Source organism: Odocoileus virginianus, chromosome 7 (genome assembly GCF_023699985.2).
Source record: "Odocoileus virginianus isolate 20LAN1187 ecotype Illinois chromosome 7, Ovbor_1.2, whole genome shotgun sequence".
NCBI lineage: Eukaryota > Metazoa > Chordata > Mammalia > Artiodactyla > Cervidae > Odocoileus > Odocoileus virginianus.
This window is the reverse complement of record NC_069680.1, coordinates 25,985,587-26,001,899: the sequence shown is the minus strand read 5'-3', so window position 1 is coordinate 26,001,899 and position 16,313 is coordinate 25,985,587. Positions and strand designations below refer to the sequence as shown.

Below are 16,313 nucleotides of genomic sequence, written 5' to 3'. Positions count from 1 at the left end.
CATGGGAGGGGGCGTGGGAGGGGCAGAGCCCCTCATGCAGAGAGCGTTGTTGGGGGCAGTGAGAAGGACATAGTCCAGCCAGGCCAGGGGTTGGTCAGGCGGATACAGGGCGACAGAGCAATTAACTAAACAAGAATGACAGACGCCAGCTTCTTCCTGTCAGGGGACAAAGGTACAGACGTGCAAAGGCAGCAGGCTGGGATGGCCTGCTGGGGCTGGAGCGGAATCAGAGGTGTCGGTGTGAACCCACGTCTTCTATGGGCTCAGGTAGGAACAGACACATGCGTGGTTGGACGTGTGAATTGCCCACGCACACATGTCTCCCTCTGCCCAAGGAGAGGGCCTGAGAGAAGGGATGCTCAGAGGCAATTGAACATCCAGTGTCCCGGTCATTGCTTCTAAATGTCACTTCCCACTCAAAGGCACTGGGGCTCCCAGGAGACACGACTGACTCTGGCACTGAGGCAGAGAGAGAACATGATGACCCCGAAACAGTTTTTCTGCCAGAAAGTAAGAAAGGGCTGGAGAACTGGGTGTCAAAGGGACACAGAACCAGCCTGAAGAGGCTGTTGCTGGCCACACTGGGGACCACTTGAGCATCCAAATCAATTATGATGCTTATAGATGGTCACCTAGTGGGTTACACAGGAGTCTGTGAGTCCACACAGATAAAAATAAGTAAGTGGGGAGAGAAGAACATTCTTCTGTACAACAGAGCATCAATCAGAAATGTTAAGAATGAATGATGGAATTACTTGGTGGCCATTACAGAAACAGCTCAAGGAGCAAGAGCAGAGATTAAAATTAGTGGAATGGGGCTTCCCTGGTGGCTCAGAGGGAAAGAATCCTCCTGCCAATGCAGGAGACACGGTTCGATCCCTGGTCGGGAAGCCTCCATGTGCCATGGAGCAACTGAGCCCGTGAGCCACAGTCGCTGAGCCTGGGCTCTGGAACCTGGGAGCCGCAACTCTGAGTCCATGAGCAGCAACTACTGAAGTCTGAGCACCTAGAACCCCTGCTCCACACCAGAAGCCTGAGCACCGCGACTGGAGAGCAGCCCCTGCTCCCCGAAACTAGAGAAAAAGTCCTCGCGGCAATGAAGTTCCAGCACAGCCAAAAAAAAAAACAACTAGTGGATGAAAGTAGGCTGAGGAACAGGATTCTTACGCAAAGTGTCTCCCCACGAATACTTATTCATTACAAAGGGGAAAAAACCCAACACCTCACATAACTTTACAGCGGTCACCACCTTAATCAGAGGCTAAAACACCACTGTTGTTGGCAAACCGACACTGCACGCTTCCTAACATGATGCACTGAGACGCACGCGGCTTCGCTTCTGTGATACTCTGGCCACAAGTGCGTAGCCTTGGTCGTATCATGAGGGAGTATCAGACGAGATGACTGTCCTGGGATCTTCAAGACCGTCAGTGTCAAGACATGCGAGGCCTCGGTGCCCCAGATGGGAGTCCAGAGACAGGACTTGCCCTCCCAGGCTGAAGCATCCTCTCTATAAAGGAGGCAATGGAATTACCAGGAAGATCTGGACAGGGTCTGGCTCTGGGAGAAGGGTCTGTGGCATTTGTCTTTTCTGGAAATCTCCAAAAGGTTTGGAAATTATCAGGCCGTGTAAACTCAAGGGAGTGCCAGGTAATCCCCCCAGGGTGAGGGGTGTTTGGGGTACAAGAGAAACGGCCTGGAGTGGGAGCCCACACTCCCCTTGACCTTGAGATGGCCCCTCTGCCACTCACAGGCCCATACGGAGCTGGGGGGGGTCCCCTAAGGCCCTTCCAGGTGGGAGGACCCCGGGAATCCGTCATCATAGAAGGCCTTAAAGACAGTAGGATTCAGGCCAGCAGAAGACAGGGCGTGGCGATGGATAGAAGGGAGCCTTCTCCGTGGAGCCCGTCTCCCCAGCGAGCTCACAGGGATGCCGGGGGGCGGGGGGTGCCCCTTGGCCAAGAACCCTGGGTTCTCAGGCCCCCTCCCCTGAGCAGATGGGAGGGGAGCTGAAGAAGGGCACGGGAGAGGCCTGGGATCCCGCTGCCAGGGGGTCTCTCCGCAGCCAGGCCTAGCACCTCTGGGTTCTCCTCGAGGGCCGGCAGAGGAGGCGTGAGGGCCCGGGGTGGAGGGGTGGGTGGGCTGCAGGAGCCCGTGCGCGCGTGCGGGAGCGTGCGGGCGTACCCCCTGCCCTCGACGCCCCTGCTCGCTGGCAGCAAGGCGCCCTCTACTGGCCCCAGCTGAAAGCGGCGTGCCGACCCGGCAAGACCGCAGGGCGGGGGGTGGGCAGCGAAGCCGGGGGTGGAGGTGGCGGCAGGAGCGGGCACAGGAGGAGGGGCCCGGGGGCGGAGCACCTGGAGGGCAGCGCAGGGTCCCCTGCGCTCCCCGGGACCCTCCCAGGGCACAGCGCGGCTCGGAGGCTGGCCCCTGCCCACCCTCTGGGGTCTTCTCCACCAGGCCCCTCCCCGCCCTGGGTCAGAGGCGTCGTCCCTGGTGCCAAGGGGCAGGTGGGCTTGGACTGGACACATCAAGGCAGTGGGCGGTGGGGGGGGGGGGGGGGGGCGCGCCTGGGCCTTCAGCAAGGGGAACCTTGACCGCGCCTTCTGACCCCGTCTGTCCAGGGAGGGCTGACTCAGGCCCCCTCTGCCTGACGTACTGTCACCTGCCGCCCCTGGCCTGGGGTCTACAGTCTGCAAGTGCAGACTCAACGTCCTGGGCACCCACTCCGTGCTGGGGCGGCTGGGAGCCCACCCTCGGGGTCCAAATCTGTGTGTGTGTGAGTGTGTGTGTGTGTGAGTGTGTGTGTGTTTGAGTGTGTGTGTGTGAGTGTGAGAGTGTGTATGTGTGAGCGTGTGTGTTTGTGTGAGCATGCGTGTGTGTGTGTGAGTGCATGTGTGAGTGTGTGTCTGTGTGTGAGTGTGTATGTGTCTGTGTGTGAAAGTGTGTGAGAGAGTGTGTGTGTGTGTGTGAGCCAGGGTATGGGACCTTGGGGGGTGGGGGCTGCTGCGGGGAGGTCAAAGACGGCAGCGTGTGTGTGGTGGCCCAGAGAAGGCATTGGTTTTGGTCACAGGGACCAGCGTCCCCACCCTGCCCCTTGCTGGATGAAGGAACTCAGAGGGTGCACAGAGCACCCCCAACCCACGGGCCAAGTCCTGGCACCAGACATGGAGGCAGAGGAGCTGGAGCGCCCGCTCACTGGCCAGGAACGGAATCTGCCTTGCGAGGAGGCCTGTGCCCAGCACCCCAGTGTATGAGCTGTGTATGAGTGGGGGGCCTGGCTAGGCCCTGGGGCTCAGGGCAGAGCCAAGCACCGGCTCAGGAGCATCACGGTTGCTCCGTTTTTAAACTAACCAAGTTGCCCTTTCAGGTGGTCTTTCTTCTTAATTCCCCCAATTCACAAACCTATAGGAGGGTGGCACAAATGCACTTTAAAAAATAACTGCTGCTCTGATAAGAATGCTGCACTTCCATTATAAAATATTTAGAAGACACGCGGATTCTTTACCAATTGAGCTATCAGGGCAGCCCTTAGAAGACACCCAAAGATGCAAAGGGCTCCCTGGGTGGCGCTCCTGGTAAAGGACCCGCCTGCCAATGCAGGAGACACGAGAGACTCGGTTCGATCCCTGGGTTGGGAGATCCCCTGGAGGAGGGCATGGCAACCCACTCCAGTATTTTTGCCTAGAGAATCCCATGGTCGGAGGAGCCTGGTAGGCTATGGTCCATGGGGTCGCAAAGAGTCAGATGTGACTGAATCAATTTAGCATGCACACACACAAGGATGCAAAGACACAACCAAACCCTCTGTAACAAGGAGATGCCTTTCCTTTCCATCTCTGCTGCTCATGCGCCTACACACCTGCATCCATATCTGTGGCTTTAACCCCAGGGCTCAGCTCTGATGCTAACAGCCCATGACCGAGAGGAAGAAGTCACAGGTTGGTTGGTGGATCAGGCATGAATGACGGGCCCGGCTGGGATAACCGAGCCCCAGGGCCCCCCACCTGCCTGGGCAGCAGTTTCCGCACCTCCAAGTGGGAGGTGGTAACGCTGCCATCCCAGGGCTGGCAGTGGGAGAGTGGGACTGGAAGGACAGAAACGTCCTGACGCCCATGGGTGCCTGTTACAGGGCCGGAGACTCAGGGCGCGTGTGTGGCTTTACTGAGCCCCGGGCTCTGGCCCCGGCGGGAGGTCTGCCAGCCTCCACAGCTGTCTCCAGGGATGAGGACTCACCGCTCTCCAGGCTGCCCGTTCTATTCTGGGACCGCTCGGATACACCTTTAGGGGCAGCCCCCTCTGAGGTTAAACGAGGATCCTTCCAGCGCTTTCCAGAGCAGAGAGAGAGCCAGCAGGGCTGTGAGCTGAAGGCCACTGTCGAGGTCTCTCTTGGCCCCTCAGAAAGGGCAGTGTGGGAAAATCTAACATATTTTTAGCATAGGGACCACACTTTACTGGGGAGATTTTTTTTTGTTTTTTGCAGGTCTGGTAGTTTTCAAATACTGTGGGTTACGATGGAGTATTATAGATACTATATTGAAGATGCTCTGGATTCTGTTTTTTAAAATTTTGGAAATAAAATGGTAGGGAGAAGTGGAAAGAAACATAGATTATAATGAAAGAATTTACTCTATCTAAATGCTAACATTGCAAGAAATATTAAAAGTGGGGGGGAGGGCAGCATGGAGACCGGGGCTTGCACACCACACAAGCAGAAAAGGAGAGTCTGCAGAGAGAAGGAAGACTCCCAATTGACTGAGCACACCGCGTCATCTGCCTGCCTGAGGCAGCAGCACCCTGGGGTGGAACACCCAGTGGTCACACGTCATGGTCGGCCTGCCCGGGGAGACCTCAGTGGCTTTCTGGACCACCCCTGTGGTACCACACTGCTCCTGGGGCATCGCTAACCAAAACGCTAATTCACTGGCCTGCTCAACTTCAAAGGCCAGAGGTGGGACCAGCTTCAGGCAGAGCTAGATCCAGGTGTTCCAGCAACTGGGACTCTCTCTTCCTTTTTCTGTGTCTCCAGGCTCTCCTTTCCTGCCTGTCAGCTTCACCCTTAGGCAAGGCTTTCCCCTGGAATGACACAGACAGCCACTGGTACTTCTCAGCTTCTGTTTCACTGGCGACTTTCCTAGGGCTTCTCGAAAATCCTAGGCCCAGCTCGGATCACATACCCATCGCTTTGGTCAGGAGCTCTGCATGCTCCAGACTGACCCAGCCTGAGGCTGCCTGCTGGGCTGACCACTGGTCCACTGATATCCCACGGCGGGGTTGTCCCCAGACCCTCCCCCACCTGGCAGCCAGGACAGAGCCCGCGGGACCCAGGGCTGAGCCCCCAAGCCCGGCATTAGCTGGTTCTCCACAGCTGGGCAGGGCCGGGCTGCAGCCGGGCAGTAGCTGGCTGTGTCCAGTCTCTGTGCCCGGCCTGCAGTCCGACCTGAAGCTACGTGGAGCCCCCTCCCCGGCCGGGAGCGTCTCCCAGGGGCCCAAGGCTCAGGAGTGCTCACTCAACAAGGCAGAGTGTCCTGTCTGGAGCACACATGCTCCACAGTGGGACCAGGGTTGGTGAGCTCCCGACCCCTGGGTCTGCCAGGTGGGCCACCACCCACAACCCTGGCCTCTAAGAGTCTCATGGTGACAACTGTGACTGCTGGAAAGCCAACGCCCAGGTTTACTCACTTCCTTCAAATACCACCTGGCCCTAGAAGAAAACTCCATCTCATTCCAAAGAGAAACCAGAGCCTCCTCTTAAGGAAACTTTGAAGTCAGTGGCTGCAAAGTGATGGCAGACAGGGTCCAGGGCCAGGCTCGGGCAGCCGCTGTGTCAGGGCCGAGTCGGGCCTGGCTGGTTCCATCCAGCCTCTGGTTCCACCGCCAGATCCTCTGCACCCCACATACTCCAACCTTGTGCAAAGTGGCTGGAATCTGCCTGCCCCCGCAACCCCTGGCTGAGTGAACAGCGAGCATGGGCACCCTAGCCCCAGCCAAGCTTCAGTGTGGACGGAGTGCCAGCCCCAGGCGAGGGCCCTTCCCAAGTCCAAAAGGGCAAACTGCTTGTCAAGAACCTTCTGGGCTCATAAAACATCATCCAGCCGTGAGTAAATAGCAAGTAAGAGGACACCCAGAGCAGGCTCCACGCAGCCGAGTTATCGACACAGCACGACCAGCGTGGGCCCTGCAGTGTGACGCCTGCTGTGCCAGCGTGGAAGGCAGAGCCGTCCAGGTGTCCTCGCTCCCTTCCTGGCGTGTGCCCAGGAGGAGGGGTCGGGGGGGGGGGGCTGTAAGGAGGTGTGAAGGGTCAGTGAGATGTCCTGAGGGCCTCCTCCTCCACTGGGGAGACGGCATCTCGCTGCCGGGAAGGAGGTCTCTGGCCTGAATTTGTCAAAATAAGGGTCCACAGGGCCCCGCTCCCATGGAAGATGAGGCTTGTCCTGAGGTGAGAAGAAGCGGGCCATGGTGCCTGGGGCGGGGGGGGCAGCTCTCCCAGCCCAGCCCCCCATCACTCAGCCACCGAGCCCTGCCTGCGCCCTGAAATGTAGCCGGGACCATATGACTCCTGCAGCTCCTGGAATCTGACCGCAAGGTCTAGATGTTCCCAGGAAGAAAACAGGGCAGAAGCAGCCACCTGGGGGCGGAGCAACCAGGCTCAGCCCAGCGTCTGCCAAACCTCGCCAGGTGGCCTGGGGCAAGGCTGCAGCCAACTCAACTGGGAAGGCCTCTGGTGGGGAGGGGGGAGCCTGCACCCCTGGTCTCCAGGACTCACTGGAACCGTGAGGTCCTGCCGCCGAGGGGCTCAGGGCCCCGGGGGAGCTGGGATGGGATCTTAAGGGGCTGGAGGAGCAGAGGCTTCTGGCTTCAGGCTGGAAGGTTCTGCCGGCAGTTCTGGTGCGTGTCACGTCACACACGCCAGGAAGGGGCAAGCGGGGAGAACGCCCGAAGGGCCTTTACCTGCCGGCCGGGTGAGGACCACACCCTGGCTGGGCTGGACTTCCAGGCAGAGCAGGTATGATCAGCAAGCTTTGTGTGGTTTCAGCCACGACTCTGCTGCCCTGCTGGGCGGGTTGTGTTTGCACGCTGTCTGCCCCAGGAGCTTCTCTGGCTCCAGAGACTGGGGTGGCCGGACAGGTTCCGGCCCACTTCCTGTGGGGCCTGAGCCTTCCTGCTGGTTCCAGTAGGGGCAGGCCCTGTGAAGCCCTCCTTCCAAAGCTCAGGCCCCCAACCTCTCCCCACTCTGAAACCACTCTTTTCTCTTTGGGCCATTTTGCGATAAAAGCAGGAAGGAGAGAGGAGGATGAAGACATGGAAGGTCACAGGGAGGCCTCTTAGCCACAGGCAAGTCCAAATCCCACGCCCCCAGCAGTGCCGTGGCCGGACACACAACCTCGTACGTGCACGTGTGTGTGCGTGCATGCGTGCACAACCAGAAGACACTGGCCTGAGTGGCACCTGCAGTGGGGCTGTCCAGAGGCCACCAGTGCCGCCCCCACGCCAGTCCCAGAGAGAGGCCGGACCCCTGTCGAGATTCACACGTGTTCAGCTTCCCCACATGGCCCTCGGCCCCCAGCCAGTGGAGAAACCACGTGGCCCGGCGTGGGCACCAGGCTCCTCACGGCAGGGCTCTCTGTCACCTGTGCCCTGGGACAAGGCCAACCTCCACCCACCTCGATCCCCCAGTGCAGTCAGGGCTGGGCCAGGGCCACCGGCAGGGGACACAGCACACCCACTCGGGCCACTCAGAGGAGAGGCCCGGCGCACAGTAAGGACGCCTCAGTGTCCCCGTCCAGCTCCTGTCTGGTGCAGACATGGGCCACGATGACCTTCAGACCTAGTGTGGCCAGCTCGCAGAGGTGGCCAGAGGGGTGGAGAGCTCCAGGGGGCAGGCAGGCCACCCTAGAGGGGGAAGTTGGGTGCTTCCCCAGGGGGTTGGAGGGTTGGAATGCTGGCCTGGTCCCCAGGGTGCCAAAGTGCTGAGGCTGCTCACTGGCCCCAAGCCAGCTACAGGGCCTGCCGTGAGCTCCAAGCAAGTGCCACGCAGGCCTCGTGCACCAAGACTGCCATCTGCAGGGAGAAGGCGGCCGTGCAGGGGCCCCGCTGTCCACCAGAAAGGCACCCGGATGGATGTGAGCAGAGAGGGGAGCCAGGACCCTCTAGTAGCCGTGTCGCCAAGAATGAGAACAAGCAGGCGAAATTAACATAAGGCATCGGGATTGCAACACACGATCAGTATGAAACATTACGAATGGGCCTTTTCACGTTCTTCTCCCAGTGAGTCCTTGAATTCTCGTGTACGCCCACTTTTAACCCAGCTTCATCTCCAGGGCTCCCTGGCACCTGCGGCTCGTGGCCACTGCATTAGACAGCGAGGCACTGGAGAGTGGAGACACCACAAAACGTGGCTCGAGAAGAAGGCAGGTGGCGAAATAATACAACCCTGGTTTTGTAAAATATCCAGATGTTACCAGAATATCCATATGTCATCAATTAGGCCGACTGTTGACCAGTTTCTCTCTCCAGGAGACGGGACGACAGGGGCCTCAGAAAAGTGCCGACCCCAGTGGTGTGCGGTGGGACACAGCCGCCTGCATGTCCACCGGCCCACTGGTGGGCTTCCTGACCACATGTGTGGACCTTCCTCAGGGACCGAGTGATCTAGGGGCACATGTGGGGCCTGGGACAAAGGCAAGACCTTCTCGGTCACAGGGGCACAGCTCACGGTGGCCAGAAGACCCCAACCGTGGCTGTATTTAATCCCAGTAGACATGTTTTTCTAAGAAATCAGAATTAGCCCAGTACAAAAAAAAAAAAAAAAAACACGACATGGTTCTCAGTCTTCACCCCGCTCTGAGCCTCAGTACCGTGTTCTCAGCAAGGAGGCCCCGCTCTTGTGCCCAGGCTCACAGGGGCTCCCTGGGCCGGCCCGGCTCCGGACAGGGTGGCACCACGGACCTGGCACCGCCATCCAGCAGAGCATCAGGGCGCCAAGTCCTCCTGCCCAGCAGCTTGGAGTGGGGGGGACAGGGGACCGCGGGGCTCCAGGCTGGCCTCTGGGAGAGAATGTGGACAAGGCTTGGAGTCGGACACACGCTGGACATAGCCAAGGAGACCCAGGAAATCCTGGAAACCCTTGTTTGAGGACGTGGGGGAGAAAGGAGGTCCAAGTTTCAAGGCATGCTGGGCTTCAGGGGGGCCTCTGACACCCTGGGAGGGCCAGGAAGAGGCTGGAAGGGGCTTCTTGGCCCCAGACCCCCAGGGACGCTGAGACTTGCTCACTCACCTGGTGTCCGCCCACCCGTCCCAAACCTGAAGGCCCCCTGGGTCTCTCACACAGGAAACGGGCCTCAGAGTGAGGGTTAGGCCCTCGAATCAAATCATCTGACCCAGTCTAAGCAGATCGCTCAGAGCTGATGTAGTCCATCGCCACCACCCCCACCCCACATCCAAATACCCAAGGCAGCCACGTTTTAAGTCTCTGCAGCATCCACAAAACGGTACACCCTCTGAATGGCCACAGTCAAAACCACCTAGAGTCAGGCAGAACGACACTCTGATATCTGAGATGGCCTAGAGAGCCACACCTGGACACTGCAGGGCACCTCCACGCACAGCACATGCCTAGATCCCGACAGGCGCCCGACGGCGACCCGTGTGAGGCCAGGCTGACCTCCCGGCAGAGAAGAGACTCTGGAGACGGAGGCTCAGCTCCCAAGTGTCCCTGACTCATCCCTGACAACACACCTGCCATCTTTAGGTGAGAGAGACAGACAGGTGGAGGAAAAGGACGGGCAGTGACCAGAGGAGTCGATCACACCGCAGCTGTAACCTCCGGGCAGACTGACCCATCTGCCAAGCGGCCAAGAGGCACGAGGCCCAGGCTTTGCGGGCAGCGGGCTCAGTGGCCGGCCAGGGCCTTTAGTGCATGGTCTCCGCACGGCACCCTTCTCCAACCCCCGGTCTGAAACTCAGACCCCGTATCGAAAGCTGCTTTCCCCACCGCTCTCTGCTACTAACACGCACCCAGGCCTGTCCAGGGGGCAGTTAACAAAAAGTCACCGGATCCCCACAATCTGCTCTTCCATCTGGAAGGAGGAATGCCCTTTATTTCGGAGACGAAAAACGATACCCTGGAATCCACGAGGCAGGCAGGCCGGCAGGGGCAGGCTCCCACGGGGCGCTTACCTGAACTTCCCGGTCCGCACCTGCAGAGCTCTCATCCCGTACTGCTGGGCACCGCCCACGTCGCCCACGATGTCGTCCCCGATCATGATGGCCTGTGGGGCAGATGGCGAAAGGCGCAGAGAAGCGGTGTCAGGACGGCTTTCTTCCTGCACTCCCTCATCGTTTCTGACATCGTAAACCTCTTGATTTGATGTTTCAAACCACCATCGTACACATTAAACAAGGTAACACTGTCGTCATATTGACTAAAAGTCAACCCGCTTGAATATATCTCCCACTGCCCACCATGGGCTGCAGCTCTGAATGGTGCATGTTTGGGCAATGTAAAATCAACCGACAGGTATCAAAGTGATACGAGGTGGGCTTCCCTGGTGGCTGAACAGTAAAGGATCTGCCTGCCAATGCAGGGCACACAGGTTCAATCCCAGATCTGGGAAGATCCCTCATGCCAAGGAGCCTGTGCCCCGCAACTACTGAGCCTGGGCTTGAGCGCTGAGGGGTCACAACTACTGAAGCCCTAGAGGCCTAGAGCCCGTGTCCACAACAAGAGAAGCCACCACAATGAGAAGCCCACGCTCCACAACCAGAGAGCAGCCCCTGCTCCCCACAACTAGGGACAAGCCCGCGCAGCAGTGAAGACCCAGCACAGCCAGAAATAAACAAACAGGCGCCACAGGGACACATGGGGGGTTGAAACTGTCTCACCTCTGCTCGAATACAGGCTGAATTTTACCGTCATCCTAAAACTCTATGGAAACAGTGGCTGACTTTATTTCTTGGGGCTCCAAAATCACTGCAAATGGTGATTGCAGCTATGAAATTAAAAGATGCTTACTCCTTGGAAGGAAAGTTATGACCAACCTAGACAACATATTAAAAAGTAGAGATACTACTTTGTCAACAAAGGTCTGTCTAGTCAAGGCTATGGTTTTTCCAGCAGTCATGTATGAATGTGAGAGTTGCACTATAAAGAAAGCTGAGCGCCGAAGAATTGATGCTTTTGAACTGTGGTATTGCAGAAGACTCCTGAGAGTCCCTTGGACTGCAAGGAGATCCAACCCTAAAGCAGCCCATCCTAAAGGAAATCAGTCCTGGGTGTTCATTGGAAGGACTGAAGTTGAAGCTGAAACTCCAATATTTTGGCTACTTAATGAGAAAAGCTGACTCTTTTGAAAAGACCCTAATGTTGGGAAAGATTGAAGGCAGGAGGAGAAGGGGACGACAGAGGATGAGAATGGTTAGATGGCATCACCGACTCAATGGACACAAGATTGGGTCAACTCTGGGAGTTGGTGATGGACAGTGAGGCCTGGCGTGCTGCAGTTCACGGGGTCGCAAAGAGTCAGACACGACTGAGCGACTGAACTAATACTGAAAAACTCTGTAGAGCTTCCCTTGGGGCTCAGCTGGTAAAGAATCCTCCTGCAATGCAGGAGATAGCCAGAGGCTCGATCCCTGGGTTGGGAAGATCCCCTGGAGGAGGGAAAGGCTACCCAGTCCAGTATTCTGGCCTGGAGAATTCCATGGACAGGGGAGCCTGGTGGGCTACAGTCTGTGGGGTCACAAAGAATCTGACATGACTGAAACGACTTAGCACACACACAAAAATATCCAGCACTCAAAAAGGTAAGATTTAATAAAAATAAATCCCATCCAATTAAAAGAACGATCAGAGATGCAAAGATGGCAAAAAATCACAATGAAGAGGAAAATCAACCAAAACTGAACTGGAACTGACCCAGATGTAAGAATTAGCAGACAAGGGCATTGAAGCAGTTGTTATAACTGTATTCCATATGTTCCCAAGGTTAAATAGAGACAAATATCTAAATCATGCTTCTAGAAGGGAAAACTACAATGTCTGCAATGAAACGCAAAAACACTCGATGAGATTAAACCCAGGTAAGACAATGAGGAAAAATAGATTAATGAACTTGAAGACACAGAAATAGAAACGATCTCAAATGAAACACAGAGAGGGAAAAAAATATATTTTTAAGAAAATGAACAGAGAGAGTGAACTATGATGAAACTTCAAGAGGCCTGGTGTAACTGGAATCCCTGAAAGCAAGATGTTCAGAGAGGAGACGGAAACAATATTTGGAGAAGTAATGTCTGAAAAATTTCCAAACTCAACAAAAATGATAAGTCCACAGCTCCAAGATCCCAATCAATACCAAGCACAAGAAACATGAAGAAAGTTACATCGAAGCACAACATAATCAAATTGCTCAAAACCAATGACAAGGAGAAAAACTTAAAAACAGCTGCAAGACTTGGAGAATGAACTTAGGGTTGCCGGGAGGAAGGACTGGGAGGAGGGACAGAGAGTTTGGGATGAACAGATACACACTGCTATATTTAAAATGGATAACCGACAAGGACAGTTAAGAGGCCCAGACCACAGAACTGCTGAACAGTTACCAACTGAAAGAGTCGGGGATGAGTGGCACAGTCAGCATTCGTGTTGCTGAAACCTCAGTCGTCACTGGTAGGTGTCCTTTCAACACACCAACCTGCGTGATGAATATTACCATTTAAATGGATTCATATTCTTTAAGTGAAAGTGGCTCAGTCGTGTCTGACTCTTTGCGACCCCATGGACTCTAAAGTGCATGGAATTCTCCAGGCCAGAATACTGGAGTGGGTAGCCGTTCCCTTCTCCAGGGGATCTTCCCAACCCAGGGATCAAACCCAGGTCTCCCGCATTGCAGGCGGATTCTTTACCAGGTGAGCCACAAGGGAAGCCCAAGAATACTGGAGTGGGCAGCCTATCCCTTCTCCAGTGGGTCTTCCTGACCCAGGGATCGAACCAGGGTCAATTCTTTACATAAATAAATGTATTTTTAAAGAAGAAAAAGGGCAGCCTCCCTCACTCAACTACCGCGCTGATAAAAAGCTTCAAAATATTTTCAGGAAACGATTCTGCTAGTGCAAGTGAAGTCTAACACGTCAGACACCAAACGCATTCCAGATACGTTCCCAAGTCTGATCAGAAATGTCCTTGGTCGGAGGTCAGCCAGGCCCAAGGAACCAGGCTCCCGGGACACGGTGAGTGTCCCGATGTTGACAGGGAGAGAGGCTTTGAAACTGACAATTATCCCACAAGTTTCTCTGAAATTCAGATGCTGGGTAGGGCCAACCAGAGAACAAATGTAGAAACCAAAACCAAGAAAAGTAAAAGTGATGACCGTGAAGCAGTCACAAATGAGGGGACTTGTACCCATCTATCTGAACTCTGCCTGTGAGGAGTCCAGACGGAATGTCCCTTCCATCTCCGAGTGGGAGGGGTGGAGACAGGGAATACAGAGGCTGGCCCTATGCGACCAGCAGACTAGTCAGACTGAGCTCAAGGTTCAGATGGAGCCAGAGAAAGTCGGCCGGGGTCCCAGCTATGTGATATGCTAGCCCTGCAATCTCATGATCCACTTCAGTCTGTACAATGGGTACAACTAATGTGATGTTTAAACAGAAACACGGAAGTTAAGCATCCAGGGCAGTGCCTGGACACAGTAAGTTATCGGCACATGTTTAAAAGGAAAATATATTAGGAAACGTTTTACTGAGGAAACTCCTAATCTAACCCTGTTAGAGACAGACCACAGTCCTCACGATGGGCCTCCAGCGCCCCAGCCCGTCTGTATCGGGTCCTCTATGGGCCGGGCAGTCGGGACACAGTGACTTAGAAACACAGCCCCCACCCTTGTGAAGCTCGCAGTGGAAGGCAGAAGACAGATGTTCGTGAGGTAATTTCACAGACACATAGCCAGGACCTGCGATAAAGCGCAGGGGGGGACAAAACGCAGGATGTGGTCAAACCTGACCTCATGGGGCTCGCAGTGGTCAGGGAAGGCTTCCTGGAGGAGGTGAGGTTTTGAGCTTCAATCTGAAGGGCAACAGGTGTCCACCAGGCTAGGGGGTACAGAAGGAGGAAGGGCGAGAGCCTTCCCCGAAGGAGACACCACATGTGTGTCAGCCACAGGTCAATAAACGTGAAGCGAATGTCCTTGGAAGCGTCTCCCAAATGGGCCTTCAAATAATGAGGAGTCATGAAGAGCTTGTGGCCAAGGGGACAGGGGCTGGGCTGGTGCTGCCCCAGGCGCCAGGAAGGCAGTTTCAGGTGAACACAAGGGTTTTCTAACAATTAGCGTGGACTGCCTCAGAGGTACCAGACCCTGGTCACTTAATCATATTCCAGCAGAGACCAGAGGGGCCTCCATCAGAGAAGCTACTGCAGGACACGGGCCCTAGGGAGCTTGAGCAGGTGGCTGATGCCCGCGAGGGCTGAGAATTCCGCGGACCGCTTGGAGCTGCGCCCCCTGCGGGACATAAGAGGTACCTGAAATAAACTGCATTTCGTCCCAGTAATGTTCTCAATTTCATACTCCTCTGGGCTTTCCTCCACCCAAACTCTTGTTCGCCAGTGTGTGTTACACGTACAGTTGAAGCACGATTTGATTTTAGGTAGAACAGGATGTACATTTTTAATACAATCGTTTGTATTTATTTTTAGAGTAATCTATGTGTGGTGAGTGATTCTGGTTTCCCATTTAGAGTAGGGATCAAAAGCTTCTTTTAGAATACACTTAAGTTTATAGAATGAATCAATTTAGAGAAACATTAAGTTAATAATAGTGCCAGGGGGCAAGTATACAGATATGGTAAAGCTGGAATTTTTTTTTTTTTCCCTAGAAAGTGATGCTGGGGAAAACACTGTCAAATCCAGATGGGTTCATTTTCGGGCCTACAAGTTCCCATGCAGCTGTGTGGAAATCATCCATCACCCAAGAAGAAACAGCCAGTGACAACCCGTGTTCCCTGAAGTGGGACCCACCCCAGAGACGCTACACACACATGTGAGTCTAAGGTTACCTGCAAAGCCAGGTCACCTGGGCAACCACACAGCTCACCTGGCAAGAGAGGGCTAGGGCAGGTGGGCACCCGGCCGAGGCAGCAGGCCGGCCATAAGCTCCAGTGGGAGGTTCTATTTTGACTTCTCAGGGAGCTGTCCTGACACTGTCAGGTCAGCCTCTAAACACCCACTGTGGTTCCAGCTTAGGACCCTGTCCACTGCTGCCAGGGGTCCCGGGGGCCACCTTGCTAGAAGGCTCCTTGGAAATGAAATGGTCTTCCAATTATTAAATGTCATGCCTGGACTCTTTCATGCTCTGGGGAAAATACCATTTTGTGCACACACACACACACACACACATGTGTGCATGTGGCAGAAATTCCTCCCCGCTCAGAACAGAGGCTCTGGGCCTTTCTGGGTGAGAACGTTTGCGGTGGGACCCATGGAGGCAGAACTGGGGAAACCTGGGCCGTTGGAGGAAGCACTCCGAGGAGCAGCAGCTATGGTTCTGCCTGATAACCCAACGGCTAAGCCCTGGCAGAGCCCGGAGCCATGGGTGGGCGGCGGGGAGGGGCAGGGTGCGGGACCCCCTGGGTACGTGGCTGCTGGCGCAGCGAGGCCTATCTGGGCCAGCTTGTGGGCTCCGCATACCAAATCGTGCTCTGGCCCCTGGGGAATCTCACAGATTTACTATCGGTGAAGGGCAATAACCACGCAAGGAGGAGCAATTATTGCCAAATCATTTAGGATTTAAAAAATCATTGGCAAGAAGATAGAGGTCAAGAGGTGCGCTGTCGGGGGAAATAAAAAAACCCTACCTGTCAGGCCTGGATTGCACTTCCTTTCTGACTGCAATATGGTGCTGGGAAGATGGAGACACGGTCGGCTCCCACGGAACAGAGATCCGGGAGCCGGAGGCAGCACCAGAGCCCTTGAGGCAGGCTTCCGGGTCTGGGTTCAAGATGCAGATTCATTTGTCCTTCTTAAACATCCATCTGCCCACCATGGACTCCTCTTCCCGCCACCATTCCAACAGATGGCAATGTCTGGAACACAAGTTCCAATGAACGCCAAAGAGTTTTCCCAAGAAAGTTCGCTTCTCGTGAAATGTCTAGTGATCCCCAGGCTCTACCAGGAGGAACACTGCTCCCCGCCATGGGGTACCAAACAGCAGGGCTGGTGGTGAAGAAGCAGTGGGCTCAGCCTGCACCCCAGCCCCGCGGGACCCGGACCCCTACTCAGAGCGGCCTTGAGAAAACACCTAGCTGTGGGGGCAGCCCCAGAC

The 16,313-nt window shown here is 55.6% G+C and overlaps 1 protein-coding gene across 3 annotated transcripts in view; it reads right to left on the bottom strand.

Annotated features, from left to right (window-relative positions):
- LHPP (phospholysine phosphohistidine inorganic pyrophosphate phosphatase) overlaps positions 1-16,313 on the bottom strand; it is a 122,915-nt gene that overhangs the window by 69,018 nt on the left and 37,584 nt on the right. For all 3 annotated transcript variants that reach the window (XM_020900712.2, XM_020900714.2, XM_020900713.2), the window contains exon 6: positions 10,177-10,268. In XM_020900712.2, the coding sequence (XP_020756371.2) occupies positions 10,177-10,268 (92 nt within the window). The remainder of the gene's footprint in view (positions 1-10,176; positions 10,269-16,313) is intronic.